The sequence below is a fragment of the Xenia sp. Carnegie-2017 genome, unplaced genomic scaffold (genome assembly GCF_021976095.1).
Source record: "Xenia sp. Carnegie-2017 unplaced genomic scaffold, XeniaSp_v1 HiC_scaffold_14, whole genome shotgun sequence".
Lineage (NCBI taxonomy): Eukaryota > Metazoa > Cnidaria > Anthozoa > Malacalcyonacea > Xeniidae > Xenia > Xenia sp. Carnegie-2017.
In genome coordinates this window covers 10,325,615-10,343,986 of record NW_025813447.1, presented here as the reverse complement: position 1 = coordinate 10,343,986, position 18,372 = coordinate 10,325,615, and the positions used below count along the sequence as shown (strand labels likewise).

Genomic DNA, 18,372 nt, shown 5'->3' with positions numbered 1-18,372 from the left:
TAACACATTTTATGTTAACACATTGCGTAATTCGCTGAAAATCTCTACGTGCTTGACATTAAATTTTTAAGATATATTTTACCTACAACATCGATGAAAACTTCAACATTCGACATTAAAACTTCAAATCTAAACATTTATTTATCGAACGACCTCGACTGACTGTAGTACTTTGAGAACATAGAGATGTTAGCAATAGAAAATTAATTCCTCAATCTCAAAGCAAACTAACACATTCCTTAATAACAATTTTATTCTACATCATATATTTCTGTGTTTCAGAAAAAAACACATCGTACGAATAATGTACAAAGTCACAGCTCCGTCAAAACTAGCTTAAACCAGCGTACTGTAGTCACGATAACCGGTTTGTTGGCTGCAAGCATTTAAGAAATAGCTCAACTTATCAAGACTGTTATTAATTTAAGATATTCACAACTATAAAACAGTTTTAAATGTTGAGTTTTGATTAATCATCTTCGATGACTCAAAGTAATTTTACACACTTTAAATAAAGTATATTTACCGTTTGTTACAATTACCACATAATTCTTATATGATAATTGCGGTTAACCAACATTTATCATTGTAACATAATTAGAATCTTAGGAAGTATAAAATGCTTCCCTAATCAAAGCATGTGCATTATCAGAATTCATCACATACAAAAAACAGCTAAGCAGTGAATTAGAAAGATATAGCTATAAGAAATCAGCTGACATGAGAACAGACATTATGGGTGAGCAGAGCATTTATAAAAAATAAAGATGCGTTAACCTAGTCTCAAGTAAAACTTTCTTTAACTACAGTACTACAGTCAAACGTCTATTTAACTGTTTATCTATGGTGATTGCAACAACAGACATATTGAGGGCAAGGGGAGCGGTAACTTGTTGACTAAAACTAACAAATAATTTTTTTAAAAAATAATCAAATTTACTGTAATCATTCAAACAATTCGAATCAAAACATGTTTGATTTCTGTACATTTACTATGTAAATTAAGAGGATGTGTCGGCTCGAAATCGTCTTCAATGTGCATTTGTCGCTGCAGTACATTATGTAAGCTCAGCACGAACAGCACATCAATTCGTTTGTTTAAGATATTGATGAAGAAGTCATGAATATTAAATCACCGTTAAACTATAATTTGCGAAGACAAATTTGTCAAACGACATAGTTCATTTAGATGATGGTGTTTCGGTCGATATTTATGCAAAGAATATTTGTCATCCTTAGGTATCTTTGACAACTTCAAACATACAGGGGTATTATGGATGCTGTTCGCTTTTGAAATGAGCGAAAACGTGAATGGGGGAAACAATGAGTTAGGTAAGACAACAAACGAAGGCTTTAACCATAATAAAATATAAAGTGACATATGAAATGATATAGGCAACGTATTCTATACGTCCCCGTTATAGTTCCAGTCCTCAAAGAAGAAGTTGTTTCAATTTATAATGAAAACTTCACTGACATTCCCAAGGACAGGGAGCCATATTATGTTAAAGTTCAACGATGTGTCATGGAAAAAGATAAAATTCCTAAATGTGCATATTGTTGGCCCCAGCCAAATACGACGATAGAAGTCGAGATTGTCGTTCTTGATTTAAAAAACGACAGAAAATTTTACAAATATATTGTATATAATCACACTTCTTGTTACATGAGTACAAACTTAACAGCCTTGAACTTTCATCAACACAAGAATCTATCTTCAAAAGAAAGTAAGGACTTCTGAATTTGATTAAAATCTAAACTGAGATCTAAACTTGAAACGCTTTTCCTTTTGATTTCTTCAGTTAACGAAACAGAATTTACAACAAAAGTAAAATACAATCCACCAAACGTGAGAACATGTAATGACTATTGCAAGCATCCACAACCTCGTTTTCATCTGCACAGTGAATATATAAAGGTTCCTTTAAATTATCTCTTTATACCATTCACTCAATGCTTGCCTGGTTGCAAAGCAACAAAAAACACAACGAACATCAAAACACAAACCCTAGATGATTCAACCCTGTTCGAAGTCATTAATGAACATAAATCTTGCAATCTCTGGAACAAAAAAGTCCATAAAAGTCTACCTTATCGTAGCAGACGCAGTGATCCAGGTAAAAAGTTTTCAATTATGATTGAAAGAATTTAAAAAAAAGCGTTTTGTGTGTAGTTAGATGTGCACAACTTTTGAGAAAAATTGCAAAATAATCATATTTTACGATTTGCTTCATGATCTTATTTCCATAAAATTTCTCTACAGAAAGTCGACCCCTCGTGCTAAATAACGGATTAGTTGTCTACATCACATCACCCAGAATGATGTTAGTTGCCTTCATTCTCTTAACTGCCCTCATCTCAATACTCATTCTGGACTGTACTCTGTGTCATCGTAAGAAAGGAATGATGTATTCTATAAAAAGTTGTGGAAAGAATGAAGAGTGTGAAGACTGCGTAAGAAGACAGCAGACTATGATAGAAATGGTTTAAGTATCAGTAGTTTTTCCTTCACATTTCTGCTTGGAATAAGACATGAACAAATGAAGCACAATGAAACGATTATTAGAAAACTTGTATAAAGAAAAAAACTTTTAGAATTTATGCTACGTTCGCACGAATATCTTGTCAATTACGATATTAATCGAATAAGTGTACTTTAAATTTCTGTTACAGTGATATAAAAGACAAATTATAAATATGAAGATTCAGAGCAATATAGCTTGTGTACACCTGGATGAATGGGCTTTGAAAGAAAATAAACTAAACACCTTTCGTGGAGACTAATGCCTGGAGTCTTAATGTTGAGTAAATGTTGAGTACATATTTTTGGTAAATGGGAACTTCTGCATTCTCGCACACTTTCCATCGTGACACGAAGATGCTGTGGATACAAGTATTAGCTTAAGGATAGAGAAATTAGAGCTTTTTTGTCCGATTATTTTTGAAATAATCACAGATGAAAAACACCGTAATGATTTTAGGGCAAAAATATGAATATATGCAAATAACGCAAAGTTTAAATCCGTAATTTGAATCAACCATATAAAATGTTTCATGAATTCCAAGAGATTATGAAAAAGGGGGCCGAACACTTTGAATTAGTTTGAAAACTGTAACTGGCCTGTCAGTTTTTATTATATTATTCAACTTGTTGGGTACTTTTCCAGCAAAGGAGGGGGGGCGCCGCCGCTTCGCCCATCACCCTAAATCCGCCCCGTCACATTACCCCCATAAATTTCCCTTAAAAAGTAATTTAGTTTCAGGTATCATTGACTGAGGAATTACTCCAAAGCTAGTTAAAGATTTAAGTAAAATGTTTTGAACCTGGATTGTTTGCATAGAGAATTCTTCAAACTTATTTGCAAAACATCAAGCTAAATCGCTTTCATTTAACAATCACATTTTCGATATTGTGGATGAAAAACTCTAGTTTTTAGTTCACATTCACGTTACTAAGCAAAAAATAATTCGAAACTGACCACAATAGTAAAACCACAATGCGAAACCGAACTGTTATGATAAATAATTACATGCACATAAGCAACCATTTTCATTGTTTAGTTAACGTCACAATACTAACTAAAACGTTACTAAAGATAACCTCAATTAACTTGCCTAGCGCATATCATGTATGATAATGTATGATATAATGTTGTACACCAAACATATGTACTCCAAGATTTTAACATAATTATCGAATCCAATGAAAAACAGATCAGTAGCTACATCATAAAATAATGTATGATCACAACTAAACGAACCGTCTTTTAAAAGACTATTTAGAGCTAATGGTCAATTTTACTTGACTTGCCACGGCATTTTCACGTGATTACAAGTTAAGAATGAAAGGGTTTTAAAATAAAATAAAGATATTTGCATAGACAGATTTCTTTTCATACATGCACACAATGCCTTTCACCATAGTAATAACACCAGGTACTACACCACTAACCACTATACCACCAACCACTATTTAAAAAAACAAAAATGTAACAAATTACATGAACATACTGTGAATGAAGCTTGAGTGAATAGTATATTTTCGTAATGAAAAAATTCAGGTAGCCACGCACGTTTTTTGAAAAGATTTTATGTTTTAGACTGAATGCTTTCAAAAACATTATTATGAAAATTTCCGTCGAAACTGTCTTGCGGTTAACACATAAAAGCACCTCGTCCTTATCCTGACAGCGTATCTCAGAGGAAAGGAATAGCTTTCACTCCTTTCGAACAAACTGGAAGATTCCAGGTAGTAAAATGTAGAGCAAATAAATAGAACCGACGCTTGGAAAATTCATTCACACTTTGTACTCGACTGCATATACAAGAACAGCTGAAGACTGTCAAAAAATAGCAAACCAAAGAAAATCGAAATTATTGCGAGAAATCGTTCGCTAGCTCATATTTGAAAAAGAAAAGCAATGGGTGAGTCAGAACTATAGTTATTGTAAAATTATCGCCAGTTTATATATTGATAAATGTAAAGATTTCTTCAGCGAATACTTTTTTAAAACAATAAAATTGGAGCACATGAATTTAAAATCTTACAAAAAAAACCCGACAAAAATTATCTCACACTAGGGCGGAGCTCTGATGTGATGCAATAGTAAATGATCATTACTTTGCAGTAACTCTAACATAAGCCAATATATGGAATTCATGATTATTAGTGAATGTGATGAAAGTTGACGTGTTTTGAGAGCAGTAAAATGGGCAAGTTTTGTTGTTGCATATTCTAGCAACTTTTTGCTCATCTTGTGGGCATCCACTGAAGAAGCATTTTTAAAGCCTTTTTTCCTCGTAAACCAGAATATTAAGACCAAAGGAATGATCAAGTCAGTTGGCAGATCATCATTTCAAGAGCTTTCCTTTTCAGTGATAAGTTTATGGATTAGGCTGATTATTATAAGAAAGAACGTCCAATTAGATTTGAAAAGTAAATTTAGTAAAGTCAAAAGAACCAGTTGAAACTTTGGTTACCTTTCATGCACGAAAATGTGTTTATATAACCGCGTTTTATTTTCTTTGATTGTGGACTAACTCAAGCATGAATAGACTACTTTAAGTACAAAGAGTAAATACATAAAATCTTGGATAATAACTGAACCAAATGCAATAATGACCAAATCAATTCAAGTGTTTTAGGGAACAAACAACATTTTATTTGCAAAGGTAGTGGCAAGAAAATTGTTATTTTTGTAGGATAAAACGTTTGTTACTTGCACCGCAATTAACGTAGCCGATATTCCGTCTTATGTCCAGCGTATCAGTGGCGTGCGTCACGAAGCCAGAGTAGGTCCCTGGGACCAATGGGAAAATACTGGCCCTTCTTAAAAAATATTAGCTATTGCGCAGCAGAAAATTATTTCATAAGAATAATAACTATCTTCTCCTTTCTCTTTTGAGTTATAATTTATAAATATCATATTTTCCTTCATAAATTATTTAATTATATGTTTAAAAGATAGTTATATTGAGTTTCATTGAAGTTGATTTAAATTTTATATAAAAGGTTGGTTATTAAATAAATAGATCAGTAGCTAAATCATTGCTAATTTATATGCTGATTACCAAAGTATTACACGTGCAAAATGTGTATATGGCGGACGGTTTTTAAATTCTTTGCAATTCAAAAATAAAGCAAAGGAATGGACCGTTTCTGCCTCAATGAATTAATAAATGACACACAAGAATGACGCCGAATAATCAAACAAATTTAACTTTGTTGCATTTTTAAAACGTTGTAAAAAACGTCAAACTCACTTGACCTGTCTCTACGGTGGCCCGTATCTGCAATTCACAAAATAATTTGTCAATGCACAAACATTCCCTTAAATTCAAAAACAATATATTTGATACAAAAATAATGTGCTGAATGCAAAATGATTTTGTTTGCGATGCAAAACACGAACAATGCAAAACAAATTTGATCGCAATGCAAAACAAATTTGATCGCAATGCAAAAACAAATTTGATCGCAATGCAAAAACAAAGTTACCGCAACCCAGAATTTTGCACTGTACTGTGGGCGGCAATATGTCGAATATTTAATAGAGTGGGACAGTGTATATTAGATTTCTTTCGAAAATATCTGCGTTGGTTTGTAATGTTTTGCTGAATTTCACCAGGAGTGTATTGTCCATTTTGCGGTCAAAATATTCAGGTCACATTCCAATATTGCCCATTTTGCGGAAATCACTTACAAGGCTTTCGAAACGCGGAGGAACAAATCCCTGGAGGAGACGATACGTGTGACGAACTAATCGCGCATTATTTCAGAGAAGGCTTTGCATACGAGAAGATTATGCAATTCCTTGGCAAGTTTCACGGCATTAACATCTCCTTACGAACACTTAATACCAAGCTAAGATCTCTTGGTCTTCGTCGAAGGAACAAGGAGTATGATTTAAGTCTAATTCGACAACGAATACAGCACGAGCTTGATGGACCAGGTTCTTCAGCTGGTTATCGCTCTGTGTGGCATACCTTGCAACGGGAAGGTTACCAAGTGCCCAGGGAAACGATCAGGGTTTTTGTTAATGAGTTGGATCCTGATGGCGTGAGGGAAAGGCAGGGCAAAACCCTTAGGCGAAGAACTTACCACAACCCAGGTCCCAATTATGCTTGGCATGTTGATGGCTATGACAAACTTAAGCCATATGGCTTCCCAGTGCATGGATGCATAGATGGATATAGCCGAAAAGTTTTATGGCTTAAAGTATGCAAAACAAATAACAATCCTGCTGTTACAAGTCAACACTTCCTGGATGCTGTTAAGAAGTATGGTGGATGCCCCATTGTTGAGAACAGACAATGGGACTGAAAATGTCATAATGGCAGCAATGCAAGCTTATTTTAGAACTAGTGGGGATGATGAGATGGCAGGTATCAATGCTCATCGGTATGGTTCCTCTCAGTCAAACCAGCGGATTGAATCTTGGTGGGCATTTCTACGAAAAAATCGCTCGAACTGGTGGATGAATTGTTTTAAAGATATGATTGAGACAGGGCATTTAAATACATCAAGTGATCTAGACAAGGAATGTTTGTGGTATTGCTTTGCCAATTTATTACAAGAAGATCTAACAAGCGTCAAGCGTAATTGGAACTCCCACTACATCCGTAAGTCAAGGTTTGACACAGTTGCTGGAAGACCAGATGAACTTTACTTTCTCCCTGAATGCAATGGTGCACAAAATTATGCAAAGCAAGTGACTGATGCTCAATTTCAAGATATGTCTCAATATTGTCATGAGTACATGGAAGAAAATGTTATTCAAGAATATTATTGCACCATTGGAAATGAACTTGGTATGTCTCAACCAACACATTGGAGAAGAGCATTGGAAATGTACCATATCTTACGTGGAATTGCCCAAAGCTGAATTTAAATTTTTTGAAAAAAAAAATTTTTGAATTTAAATTTTTTTTTTAATTTTTTTTTTTGGCACACCATTTGTAAATAATGTCTGTAACATAACTCTGCAAAAGTTTAACTAAATCCCCAAAAAAGGGACACATTGTTATTCTTCCTCACAATTTACTAAATATTCCTCCATTCATTAAAGCTGTCAGCAAGCAATGGGCCAGGCTACAATCTAGTGTCTTCTTGTTCACATACAAATGCAATGAGTTGGAACAGGTCTGAGCTGATGGTATCATCTTGCCATCATCATGAACAAATGTGATTGTTGGTTTAGGTACAAAGCCAATAGTAGGTATGTTGGTTGCACCAGTTGCAAATAGAAGAATATGCTTAGGAGTTGCTTCAGAAGCAAAGCGCTCCTCTTCTTCTGTCAACTCGATTCCTTCATCATGTAAGTTTCCCAGCAAACTTCCATCTATTAAATAGTAATATGTAATACATATCATATGACACAGAAATATACAGAAAAAGACACTTATTAAATCTGCCATTGCAAAAGCAGATGCTTCGATCTGGGACAGATCACATTGTCACTCACCTTCCATGGACTTGATGAAGGCGATAAATTTAGCCATTATTATTTCTTGTGGTTCTCTACGATGGTGAGCAATTGGAGAAAAATTAGGTTTCATGATTTTTATCAGCTTGCTGCCATCCATCTTTTCCTCTGGATTGCACTGGAATAAATAGTTTGCCATTCCTTTATTAGCACGGACCAGTTGCAAAACCTTTGAATAGGAAAGGCATTTTACTTATAGTATATAGAAATCAATAATTAATACTATTGCAATATTCAGTGCTAATATCTGCTGTGTATATTATTCAATGTATTAACCAATAATACATGACTAGCATTAGTTTCTCTGTTTTGCTTTGTTTTACATAATACCCCCAAAGTGCTACTACTATAACACTATTATGGAGGCAGGCAAATAAAATAAAATTAAACTAAACTTTGAATTAAATATACGACACCACATACATCATAATAATTGAGGCCTTCAATGAGCTGATCAAGCATTGGTTTGCATTTTATGATGATGAAGTATTTGGTGACCTCCTCAATGAACATCAGCTTATCTTTAATTAGGAGGGTTTGGGACAATCCATCAATGTCATATCTCCACTCACTCTCAGCCAAAAAAGAATCAACACCCCCTTGATCCTTTGCAGCTTTCAGCTATAGTAATAATGAAAACAATTGTTGCCAAAATTGTTTAAAAAATTAAGTTTCAAAGAATTTAAGTGTCAATAAAAATTGGCAAATTGGTTTCTGCCATGTGATGTCGAACATTTGATACCTTTAAAAGAGAATCTCTAATGTTCTTGTCAGGTAGCTCGTCTATATCTGGTGTACAGCTGCCAAACCCTGCCTCAATATATTGGCAAACAGATTTGCTAAATATTCGTGGCAATTCTCCACCTTGCACAACAAGTGTAGCCAACATGTGTCCATCAGCCAAAAATGTTCCTTGATTCAAGGCTCCAACATTGCAGCGAATTACACAACCTGTTGGCATGCCTACAGAAAATTTATATTTAGCCAATAAAAATAAAGTGGCACACTCTACAACCAGGCTACAGACTGAAATGAAATCAAAACTTGAAATTTAGTACACAACATTTCCAAGTCAAGAACTTTAATTCATAACTTACTACACATTATTCCACTGTCTCGTGCAATAGCTCCAAGAAGTAGATGGAAGAATTCTCTTCTTGGGCCACCTTGATCTACGGCATCTTCCTCCTCTTCAAATGTAGCAAATGATACTTTCAAAATGCCAGCAGAACTAAGGAAGCCTTTCCTTCTAAAATATGGTAGCGCAGTTCGCCATATGCTTAATCGGCTAACAACAATGTTTCGAGGGTCTCCTTGAATTTTGTTTGCTGCATGCTCTTTAACTGCATTCAAGAAACCATCACTTGTGAGAATTTCAGGGTCAGTGATAGCATCACCAACTGCATCTTCCACATCGACATGCATAGACAAGCTATTACGTATGGCCTGTTGCACAGCAGCATTCTCATCAACTCCAACTGGTCTAATAACAAAAGATTTCATAGATTTAATACAACCAACAGTGATTGCTTTATACACAATAAAGTAGAAAACACTTAGTCATATTACATGTTACACTTACAAAAAGTCCGTCAAAGCATAGGATGTTGCAGCAGCTTCCCCAGACCCATTTCCACTGGATTCTGGAGATACTGCCAAATTTCCATTACAATTTTCTGGCACTTCTTCTTGTAATTCACTATTGAGGTCCAAATCGTCGTTTTCGGTAAGTAGATCAGTGATGAGTACATCATTCGCTCTCACTTTCTGTTTTGGTGCTACAGGGCAAAGGTACAAACTTATTCTTGAGTACGCTTTCCCAAGTTCTTCTTTGTACTTGCCCATCACGAATTCTTCGTCCCCACCAGGAATTGTTCGTGCCAATTGACCATCTGGGTAAACATATACGTAACCTCTATCAGGGCAAAATGTTCTATCATAGTTAGCCCATTTGGTCAAAGATCTTTTAAGAACTTGATCATACACCATGTCCGGTGTATGATCAAGTCATGTTTTACCAAAAACCCGTCTTGGCGTATATGAATCATCGTGGTCGTATTCCATTAAACCTACTGTTATAAAAACATCAGTATTTTTTCGTGATGTTGCAGAGCGTGACTTTTTCCTCTTGGGCTCAAAATGCGACCGTCGTTCAGCCTCCTTGTTCTTCATGAAAGTAGACAAACTTGTTCGACGAAGTGGGGGAGTTCCCAGTCGAGTGAGTCACACAAGGTGATTTAACAGAGCTGCTTGAAGGCTCAGAGGTCCCATTGGATTTTTTCTTTCCGCAATTCGGGCAAAAGAAAAACGACGTCTCCATTCCATGTCCACAAAAGCAGCAAAACATTACAAACCAACGCAGATATTTTCGAAAGAAATCTAATCTACACTGTCCCACTCTATTAAATATTCGACATACTGCCGCCCACAGTACAGTGCAAAATTCTGGGTTGCGGTAACTTTGTTTTTGCATTGCGATCAAATTTGTTTTTGCATTGCGATCAAATTTGTTTTGCATTGCGATCAAATTTGCTTTGCATTGTTCGTGTTTTGCATCGCAAACAAAATCATTTTGCATTCAGCACATTATTTTTGTATCAAATATATTGTTTTTGAATTTAAGGGAATGTTTGTGCATTGACAAATTAATTTGTGAATTGCAGATACGGGCCACCGTATGTCTCGCATTGAAGGTCACAAAAGTCGTTTAACTGTCTCAATTCAGAGATTTTCCTGAAGAGCTACACAGTATTTTGACTGAATTGATCAGTGAAAAATGACTTAGGAAAGTATCTTAATTCGCCAATCACAACAAATGATAACCACAAGCAAGTTAAGAATTATTAATTATGTCGCGTATTATTCATTATTTGCATGTGTTATAGTAATCAATAAACCTTTCGTTGCTTTTTAAATGGATAGTAAGCTGAAGTTTTTATATTGCAGGAGATTATATTTTAGGAATGAAAAAAAAATAGTGAAAAGCACTTTCTAGCCAAAGTGAATTAAAAAAAATTAATGCTTGTTTTAAGGCAAATTGCCGTCACTAAAACGTTACAATCGGGAACAACTGAATACATGAGTATCCTCCCCTCCCCAATTTACTGTTCTGTAGACGGTCCTGCTTTCACGTATTAAACTAGGTATCCAAGGATAGTGCAAAGTGTTGAGATATGCTCTCATATTCTTCCTGTAATAAGTAAATAATTAAGTCAAGTGTAACTAACTAAATGATTATTTTAAGAGATACTTATGTGCAATAATCACAATATTTTTTATAGTTCCTAATAGCTTTCCGTTGATTGTAAATTAACCATACTTAGTAAAGAAACAAATATATCCATACTTAATATCTTGTATAAATAGAAGTAGTTTCACCATTATAAGATAGATCGTTGACCATAGACATTGACGTTAAACATTAAATGTGATCGAAATAGTTATCTTTGATATCTCTATTGTTCGTGTAAGTCAATATATACTAAAGAAGATAGATGGCTACATCACAAAACCTAACACAAAGTTTCTGAGAAAAATTGTTAGTAAACATGGCAAATAAAACTAGTTTTAAGAATGCGTAGTATCGCACCATGGCGTTTCAAAAAAATGCTAAACTGACATTCATTTCGAGAAGTGGTTATCAAAGGCTAAGCAGTTTGCTTTTTGACGAATAGCTACAACTTGCTCCAAGATTGCGTAAATAAACGTTAATTTCGTATGCGCATTTACATACCGGACACATAATGAGGACATTTGGCACGCCACAATCATACATTCGTCATTCATGCATCACAATCTAGTTGAAATCCTCATTATCCGGTCAAAAGTATAGACTTTCAACAGTGGGAAAGTGTAAATTATGTTTATAATCTAACAAGGATGCACATCACTTCAGTATAAATGATGATATAAGCGGTATACCATATGAAACAAGTATATTTTTTAAAATTGTCGTTTAAATGAACAATAATATTTCTACCTAATATGACAAACCCAGTTGAAGTATTTTTCCAGTATAAAAATGCAAATTTGCAGAGATAAATGAACATCTCTAAAGCTGAAATTTAACTTTACATTATGTTGCATATAATATAGCTTTATATAAGCAATAAAGGACATGATTTGTTTTGCCAAATAGACAAACGTATTGTATTTTATGAGGATTAATAACAAGAAATGTAAATGTGTTCCTTTAGTGAAATCAGTTATTCAAACGGCTCATTGCTGATAAAATTGGATAAAGTCACGATTGAAACTAAATCGAGGTTAATTTCACGAGGCTTTATACAGTAGACGGGGAAAATCATATCAGGCTTCTCCAGGATTCATGGATTGTTTTTTAAATGAATTGATCATTACATGTTGATGAAATGATGTCAACAACTAAAAAAAAAACTTGCTGTGTTGAACCACAAACAAATTGGATACTAATTAGCTATGCTATGGTTATTTTTTATTATTTCTCCGTGTGTGGTTTTCATTGAACAATGTCAAATATTTAATTTTGTTCAAACTAACAAGCAAATATAGGTGAATCTTTTCAAAAGATTACCCAATACTGCTAAAAAAATTGACTGTGCTGATTGATACGAGTCACTAAGTCAAAGCGTAATTGACACTGCGGCAGAGAAGGAATCATTCAATACAAGCGCTCTGTGCCTTTAGTTGGTCACTTTAAGTTTCCTTTTATTTTACCGCTGGAAAAGTTTACTTAAAGATCGTACTTGGTGCAATACCAGAAATTGCAAATGTAAACACCAACTTTTAAAGTAAAAACAACATATGATATTAATAAATATGACAATTACTGAAAAGCAAACATTTTTGACAAGTCATCATAAAAAACCACCGGAAAAGACAATAGCAACAATTATAGTGTAACTAGAAGTCGTCGATGAATATTGAAGAAAATACCCCACGGACGGTCAAAGCCATGTTTGTGTCATAAAACCACAAGATGATGCATACTTTTGCTGATGCTATTTAACCCAGCCCGCCTTTCAAAATTTTCTCATTTTCATTGTATTAATATATTTGTACAAAAAGCAAACTCTCTTTCCCGACTTTCTAGAACTTGCACATGACGTTTGATAAAATCATCGGGGTCATTGATTACTTACTGACTGAAATCCGCAGTAGATTAATGCAAGTACATTGTACATTCACATGAATCGATTTTATAAGAGCAAAGTTAAAGCGTAGTTTTCAAGCATTACTTAATGTCTTATCAAAATCAGTCATTCCAATGGAAATCAAGCAGACCACAGTAAAAATTTTAAATTTTAAAATGTTATAAAATTTCAGTAATGTATTTTGAAAAGGGCATTTTTACCACCGGCGTACATCGATGTTATAATAACTAATTATCATATTACAAAACGATGCTAATATGTAGTATTTGATTGCATATATTGCATAAATTGTAAATAAATCAACACCGAACAACTGACAGAGCAAGACCCAAGAGATAGCATAAAAGAATTAACGACATTGACGTTAACTTTTGGGTCGCGTTTATAACCGGTTAACCGCAGTAAGTCCTTCACAGCTATGTACGTATTTTGGTGTTTGTTTACTGTAAAAACAATATCCATCAGGAAACCAACAATGATATCGTGTTAAAAAACTTACAGAGCATGACCATGCAACTCTTGAGATGGCTAGGCTACCGCTTAACAGTTAATAGATTGTCACTTTGTCGTTTGCAAAAGCTCAAATGCTTTGCTTTGCTGTCTTTTGTCTTCAATTTAAGAAAAGATTTTAATTCTTGCTTTGATTAGCGTATTTGTCAAGGTGATTGACAATTGAGTAGTTCTTCAAAGAACAGTTGAACACCAAAATGAGGATATTACATAAAATTAAAATGACACGATGCATTTCGGCAAACTGCACCATAATTTTATAACTATCTTCATTTCAGTTTTCTACAGTTCTTAAGAACTACTTAAATTGTCGTTCACCACGACAAATACGTTAATCACAGCAATATTAAAGTTCGTGACCACAATAAAGTCTTTGTTTTATAAAAAAATGTAATTTCCCTAAAACGTCATTGGAACTCATGCAATTGCCTCAATTCAAATCTGACTTTGCAATATTGTGCAGTGACTTCAAACTCTTCCCGTACAGGCTATATACACAGTAATAGATTTCTTAAATGTGATTTCCCTACAACATCATTGGAATTGAAGTGCGTCAAAGCTGCCTTTGCAATAATTTGAGAGCAATGAGCTGCCTGAATTACTTATAACTTATTTCCAAAAACAGACGAGTTGTTTTTTTTATAGTAACTAACTAATTTGCAATTCTATATAGCTATCAAATAATTTTATGTTCTCGAACAAATCATGGAGTTCATCTTATGAATAAAGAATGCAATATTGTCAAAAAAAAATACATATCCAATCGTATTTAGCTGTAGTAATGACAACAATGATATAAATGTACCTTTAAAATTTTGTAACACGCAAATAGTTAAATGGATATATAGCCAACGTAGCACACCATAACCCATGACAAACAGAAATTATCAAAATCTACAACAAGCGCTACAATGCGTGTTTGCTCCGCCTATTTTAAAAATATAGCCACGTAAACAATTTGACACATCTTTGTTGCCCGGCTATATAAAAACAATCAAAAAGAAAAATTTACCCCGAAATTTGCCAGCAGCAAATCAACAATTACATCTCAATTAAATAGCTATGTAACTTGGCATTTCGACAATTCATTATATTTGTAAATTCTTCCCATTACATATTACTCACAAAACATGATAAATTGATAATTCAGTAATGTTTACGTCAAAATATAATGTGCCGACGTAGGATCGTTTAATTGAGAGACATGATTAACAGTGTAAATATTTACTTTTTAAGCAAGTTGAGAGGATAGGCCAGCCTGACCATAGTGCAGAATATGAGACAATAATGAGAGAATAATTATGCTATGGGCCCACGCTTTCAGATTCTTCTTTATGATTTGAATTTTACAGTAACTTAATTAAGTGAAGCAAACAATGGTTTAAGAGTAAGAAATCTTAACATTTCAAGTGCCAGTTTATAAATTAATAACGACATAAAATACTTCAATATAAAACTGGTTGATTACAGAGATTTGATGAGTCATCTTCAATGGTTCAGGGATGAATAAACATTGATTGTATAGTAAATAAACAATTAAATGAGAGTACCTACATAATGATTACATATGAATGACATTCCGTTCAAATATATTCATAGTACTTATCAAAATATAGGATGTCTTTGAAGACTAATTTCCATCTCAATTGTGGTTAAAATCTTAAATTTTTGAGGTTTATAAAACCATGCTATTGAAATTAGAGAGTATAAAAAGACTTTTTAGAACTCATCATTTATAAAAGCGAAGCTGAGTTGTGAATTATAAGAGAGACAATACACCTGACATTGTACAAGATATCTTTGAGAAATCAGCTTGTAAAAACAGAAGAAATGGGTGAGCAATGCATGTTTATTAATGATGGAGGAAATGCATCAATTTAGTCTTCAAGAAAATTATTTAATGAATTTCTTATAAATAAGACAGTTAAAGATACTTTCATTAGTGTTGACAAATTTGTTTGATGACATAATTCTACGATTAATGAATTTATTTTGTTAATAATATAATTGAGTGATTAACTGAAACAATACACCATAACCCAACACCCCTTTTATTTTTTCATGATAAAATAAATGCTTCATAAAATGAGCAGTTCACGTGTGTAATAATGAGCATTAAATAATGAATTTTCTGAAAAACAATCTTTGTCTTCTTTAGGTGTCTTTATCAGATTCAAATATACATGTATAATATGTGTGGTGTTCATGAGCAAGAATGTGCATAGTAAAACAGAGATTAAGAATACTAACAATAAACCAGGTACAAAAACAAATAATGATTTGAATCATGATGAAAATGAGTTAACATTAATATTCATTTCCTATAATTATAGTCCTCAAGCAAGAAGTTGTCTCAATTTATAATGAAAATTTCACTGACATTCCCAAGGACAGGGAGCCCTATTATGTTAAAGTTCAACGATGTGTCATCGATAAAGATAAAATTCTTAATTGTTCATTATGTTGGCCCCAACCTATGACATTGATAGAAGTCGAGATTGTCGTTCCTGATTTAAAAAACTACACAAAATTTTATAAATATATTGTATATAATCACACTTCTTGTTATTGGGAAAGCAACTTAGAAGCTTTGAACTTTAATCTACACAAGACTCTATCTTCAAACGAAAGTAAGGACTTCTGTATTTAATTATAATTTAAACTGAGATCTAAATTTGAAACGCTTTTCCTTTTGTGTTTACAGTTAACGACACAGAATTTACAACAAAAGTAAAATACAATCCACCAAACGTGAGAACATGTAATGACTATTGCAAGCATCCACAACCTCGTTTTCATCTGCACAGTGAATATAAAAACGCTGTTTTAAATTATCTCTTTATCTCATTCACTCAATGCTTGCCTGGTTGCAAAGCAACAGAGAAAATGAAAATTGTCAAAACAGAAATACTAGATGGTTCAACCCAAGATGAAGTTGTCAGGAATCACTCATCGTGCAATTTTTGGAATACAAAAGTCTATAAAAGTCCAAGTTCTAATAGCACACGCAGTGATCCAGGTAAAAAATTTTCAATTATGATTGAAAAATTTAACCAAAAAGCGTACTGTGTGTAATTAGATGTTAACAACTTTTGAGAAAAATTGCAAAATAATCATGTTTTACGATTTGCTTCATGATCTCATTTCCATAAAATTTCTCTACAGAAAGTCGACCCCAGGTGCTAAATAAAGGGTTATTTGTTTACATCACATCACCTAAATTGATGTTAGTTGCCTTCATTCTCTCGACTGTCCTTATCTCAATACTCATTCTGGACTGTAATCTGTGTCATCGTAAGAAAGGAATAATGTATTCGATAAAGAGTTGTGGAAAGAATGAAGAGTGTAAAGACTGCGTAAGAAGACAGCAGACTATGATAGAAATGGTTTAAGTATCAGTAGTTTTGTGTCACATTTCTGCTAAAAGGAAGACATGAATGAATAAAGCATCTGAAACCAGGCCCATCGGAAGCTGTGGGGTTTGGGCAGGCTGCAACCCCTTTCAGTAATTTTCAAAATTGTTGTGAAAATTTAACAAGCCCCAGCTTTTCCCAAATCTTCTAGGAAAAAGTCACATACCGTAGAGTCTCGAAATAATAAGCTGCCCGAGCTATTTCAATTTTAAAAAGGTGGCTAATTTAATGGTGCGGTTAATTTTAGTGGAAGGATATTTCGAGACTCTAAGATATTTGAATTTTCAGACCCCCATTCTTACTTAGAGCTTCCGACGGCGGTGAAAACAAGAAATGGCTGAACATTGTGTTGTGCGACAAGATGAATGACGTACAACTCATGACACTCCACGCAACGCTATTAAAGTGTATGAATTGTTTTAGCAGAAACTGTGATCGTAATATTCTAATAATTGGATAATATTCTAAAAGCTGTATAACATTTGCACTATTTCTGCCAAATCAACATTTATACTAGATATTTTTAATTAAATTAAATTTTCTTTATTGATATTAAACTGGAATTCATGATTATTATTGAATGTGATGAAAGTTGACGTGTTCTGAGAGCAGTAAAATGGACAAGTTTTGTTGTTGCATATTCTAGCAACTTTTGCTCATCTTGATCATCTTGTGGGCATCCACTGAAGAAGGTTTTAAAAGCCTTTTTCCTCGTAAACCAGAATATTAAGACCAAAGGAATGATCAAGTCAGTTGGCAGATCATCATTTCAAGAGCTTTCCTTTTCAGTGATAAGTTTATGGATTAGGCTGACTATTATAACAAAGAACGTCCAATTAAATTAGAAAAGTAAATTTAGTAAAGTCAAAAGAACCAGTTGAAACCTGATCGTGACTAAAACACCACACGAGTGACATACGAGTACATACAAGTACATACGACTAACATACGAGTACGTACGAGTGACATACGACTACTTTCTGTTCAACAAATGAGAAACAACACAATTTCTTCAATACATTGATATTTGCGTTTATTTTTCCTTGTATTTGTGTGGACTTTGGGCAACCATTTGATGGATTTAAATGCTGAAAAGGTATTTTACTTTCATACTACATTCATTTGTATGTTTTAGTTGAATTTGTTATAGATATTTTGTCGATGCGATTTGCCAGTATTTGAGCGCTTTTTGACACACTTTCACCTAGGAAATATATATTTATGAAAGCGATTATACATTCATTTTGACTCTGAAGATGACTTCATATAGCACGTTTTCAAGGCATTATTTATACGTTGTATATTTAATACGTTGTATATATTGAATAAGTT

At 33.6% G+C, this 18,372-nt stretch overlaps 2 protein-coding genes across 2 annotated transcripts; one reads left to right on the top strand and one right to left on the bottom strand.

Annotated features, from left to right (window-relative positions):
• Nucleotides 1-1,192: 1,192 nt before the first annotated feature.
• LOC124435245 lies at nucleotides 1,193-2,521 on the top strand. The gene is made up of 3 exons (XM_046985185.1): nucleotides 1,193-1,239; nucleotides 1,765-2,117; nucleotides 2,264-2,521. The coding sequence occupies exons 1-3, from the start codon at nucleotides 1,193-1,195 to the stop codon at nucleotides 2,488-2,490; spliced, it is 627 nt and encodes a 208-aa protein (XP_046841141.1). The 3' UTR covers nucleotides 2,491-2,521.
• A 4,922-nt stretch (nucleotides 2,522-7,443) lies between these two features.
• LOC124435244 (G2/M phase-specific E3 ubiquitin-protein ligase-like) lies at nucleotides 7,444-9,974 on the bottom strand. The gene is made up of 6 exons (XM_046985184.1): nucleotides 9,568-9,974; nucleotides 9,083-9,468; nucleotides 8,728-8,948; nucleotides 8,409-8,606; nucleotides 7,965-8,154; nucleotides 7,444-7,841 (listed from the first exon to the last, which is right to left on the bottom strand). Exons 1-6 carry the CDS (start codon nucleotides 9,972-9,974, stop codon nucleotides 7,534-7,536), a joined length of 1,710 nt encoding a protein of 569 aa, XP_046841140.1. The 3' UTR covers nucleotides 7,444-7,533.
• Between the last annotated feature and the right edge of the window lie 8,398 nt (nucleotides 9,975-18,372).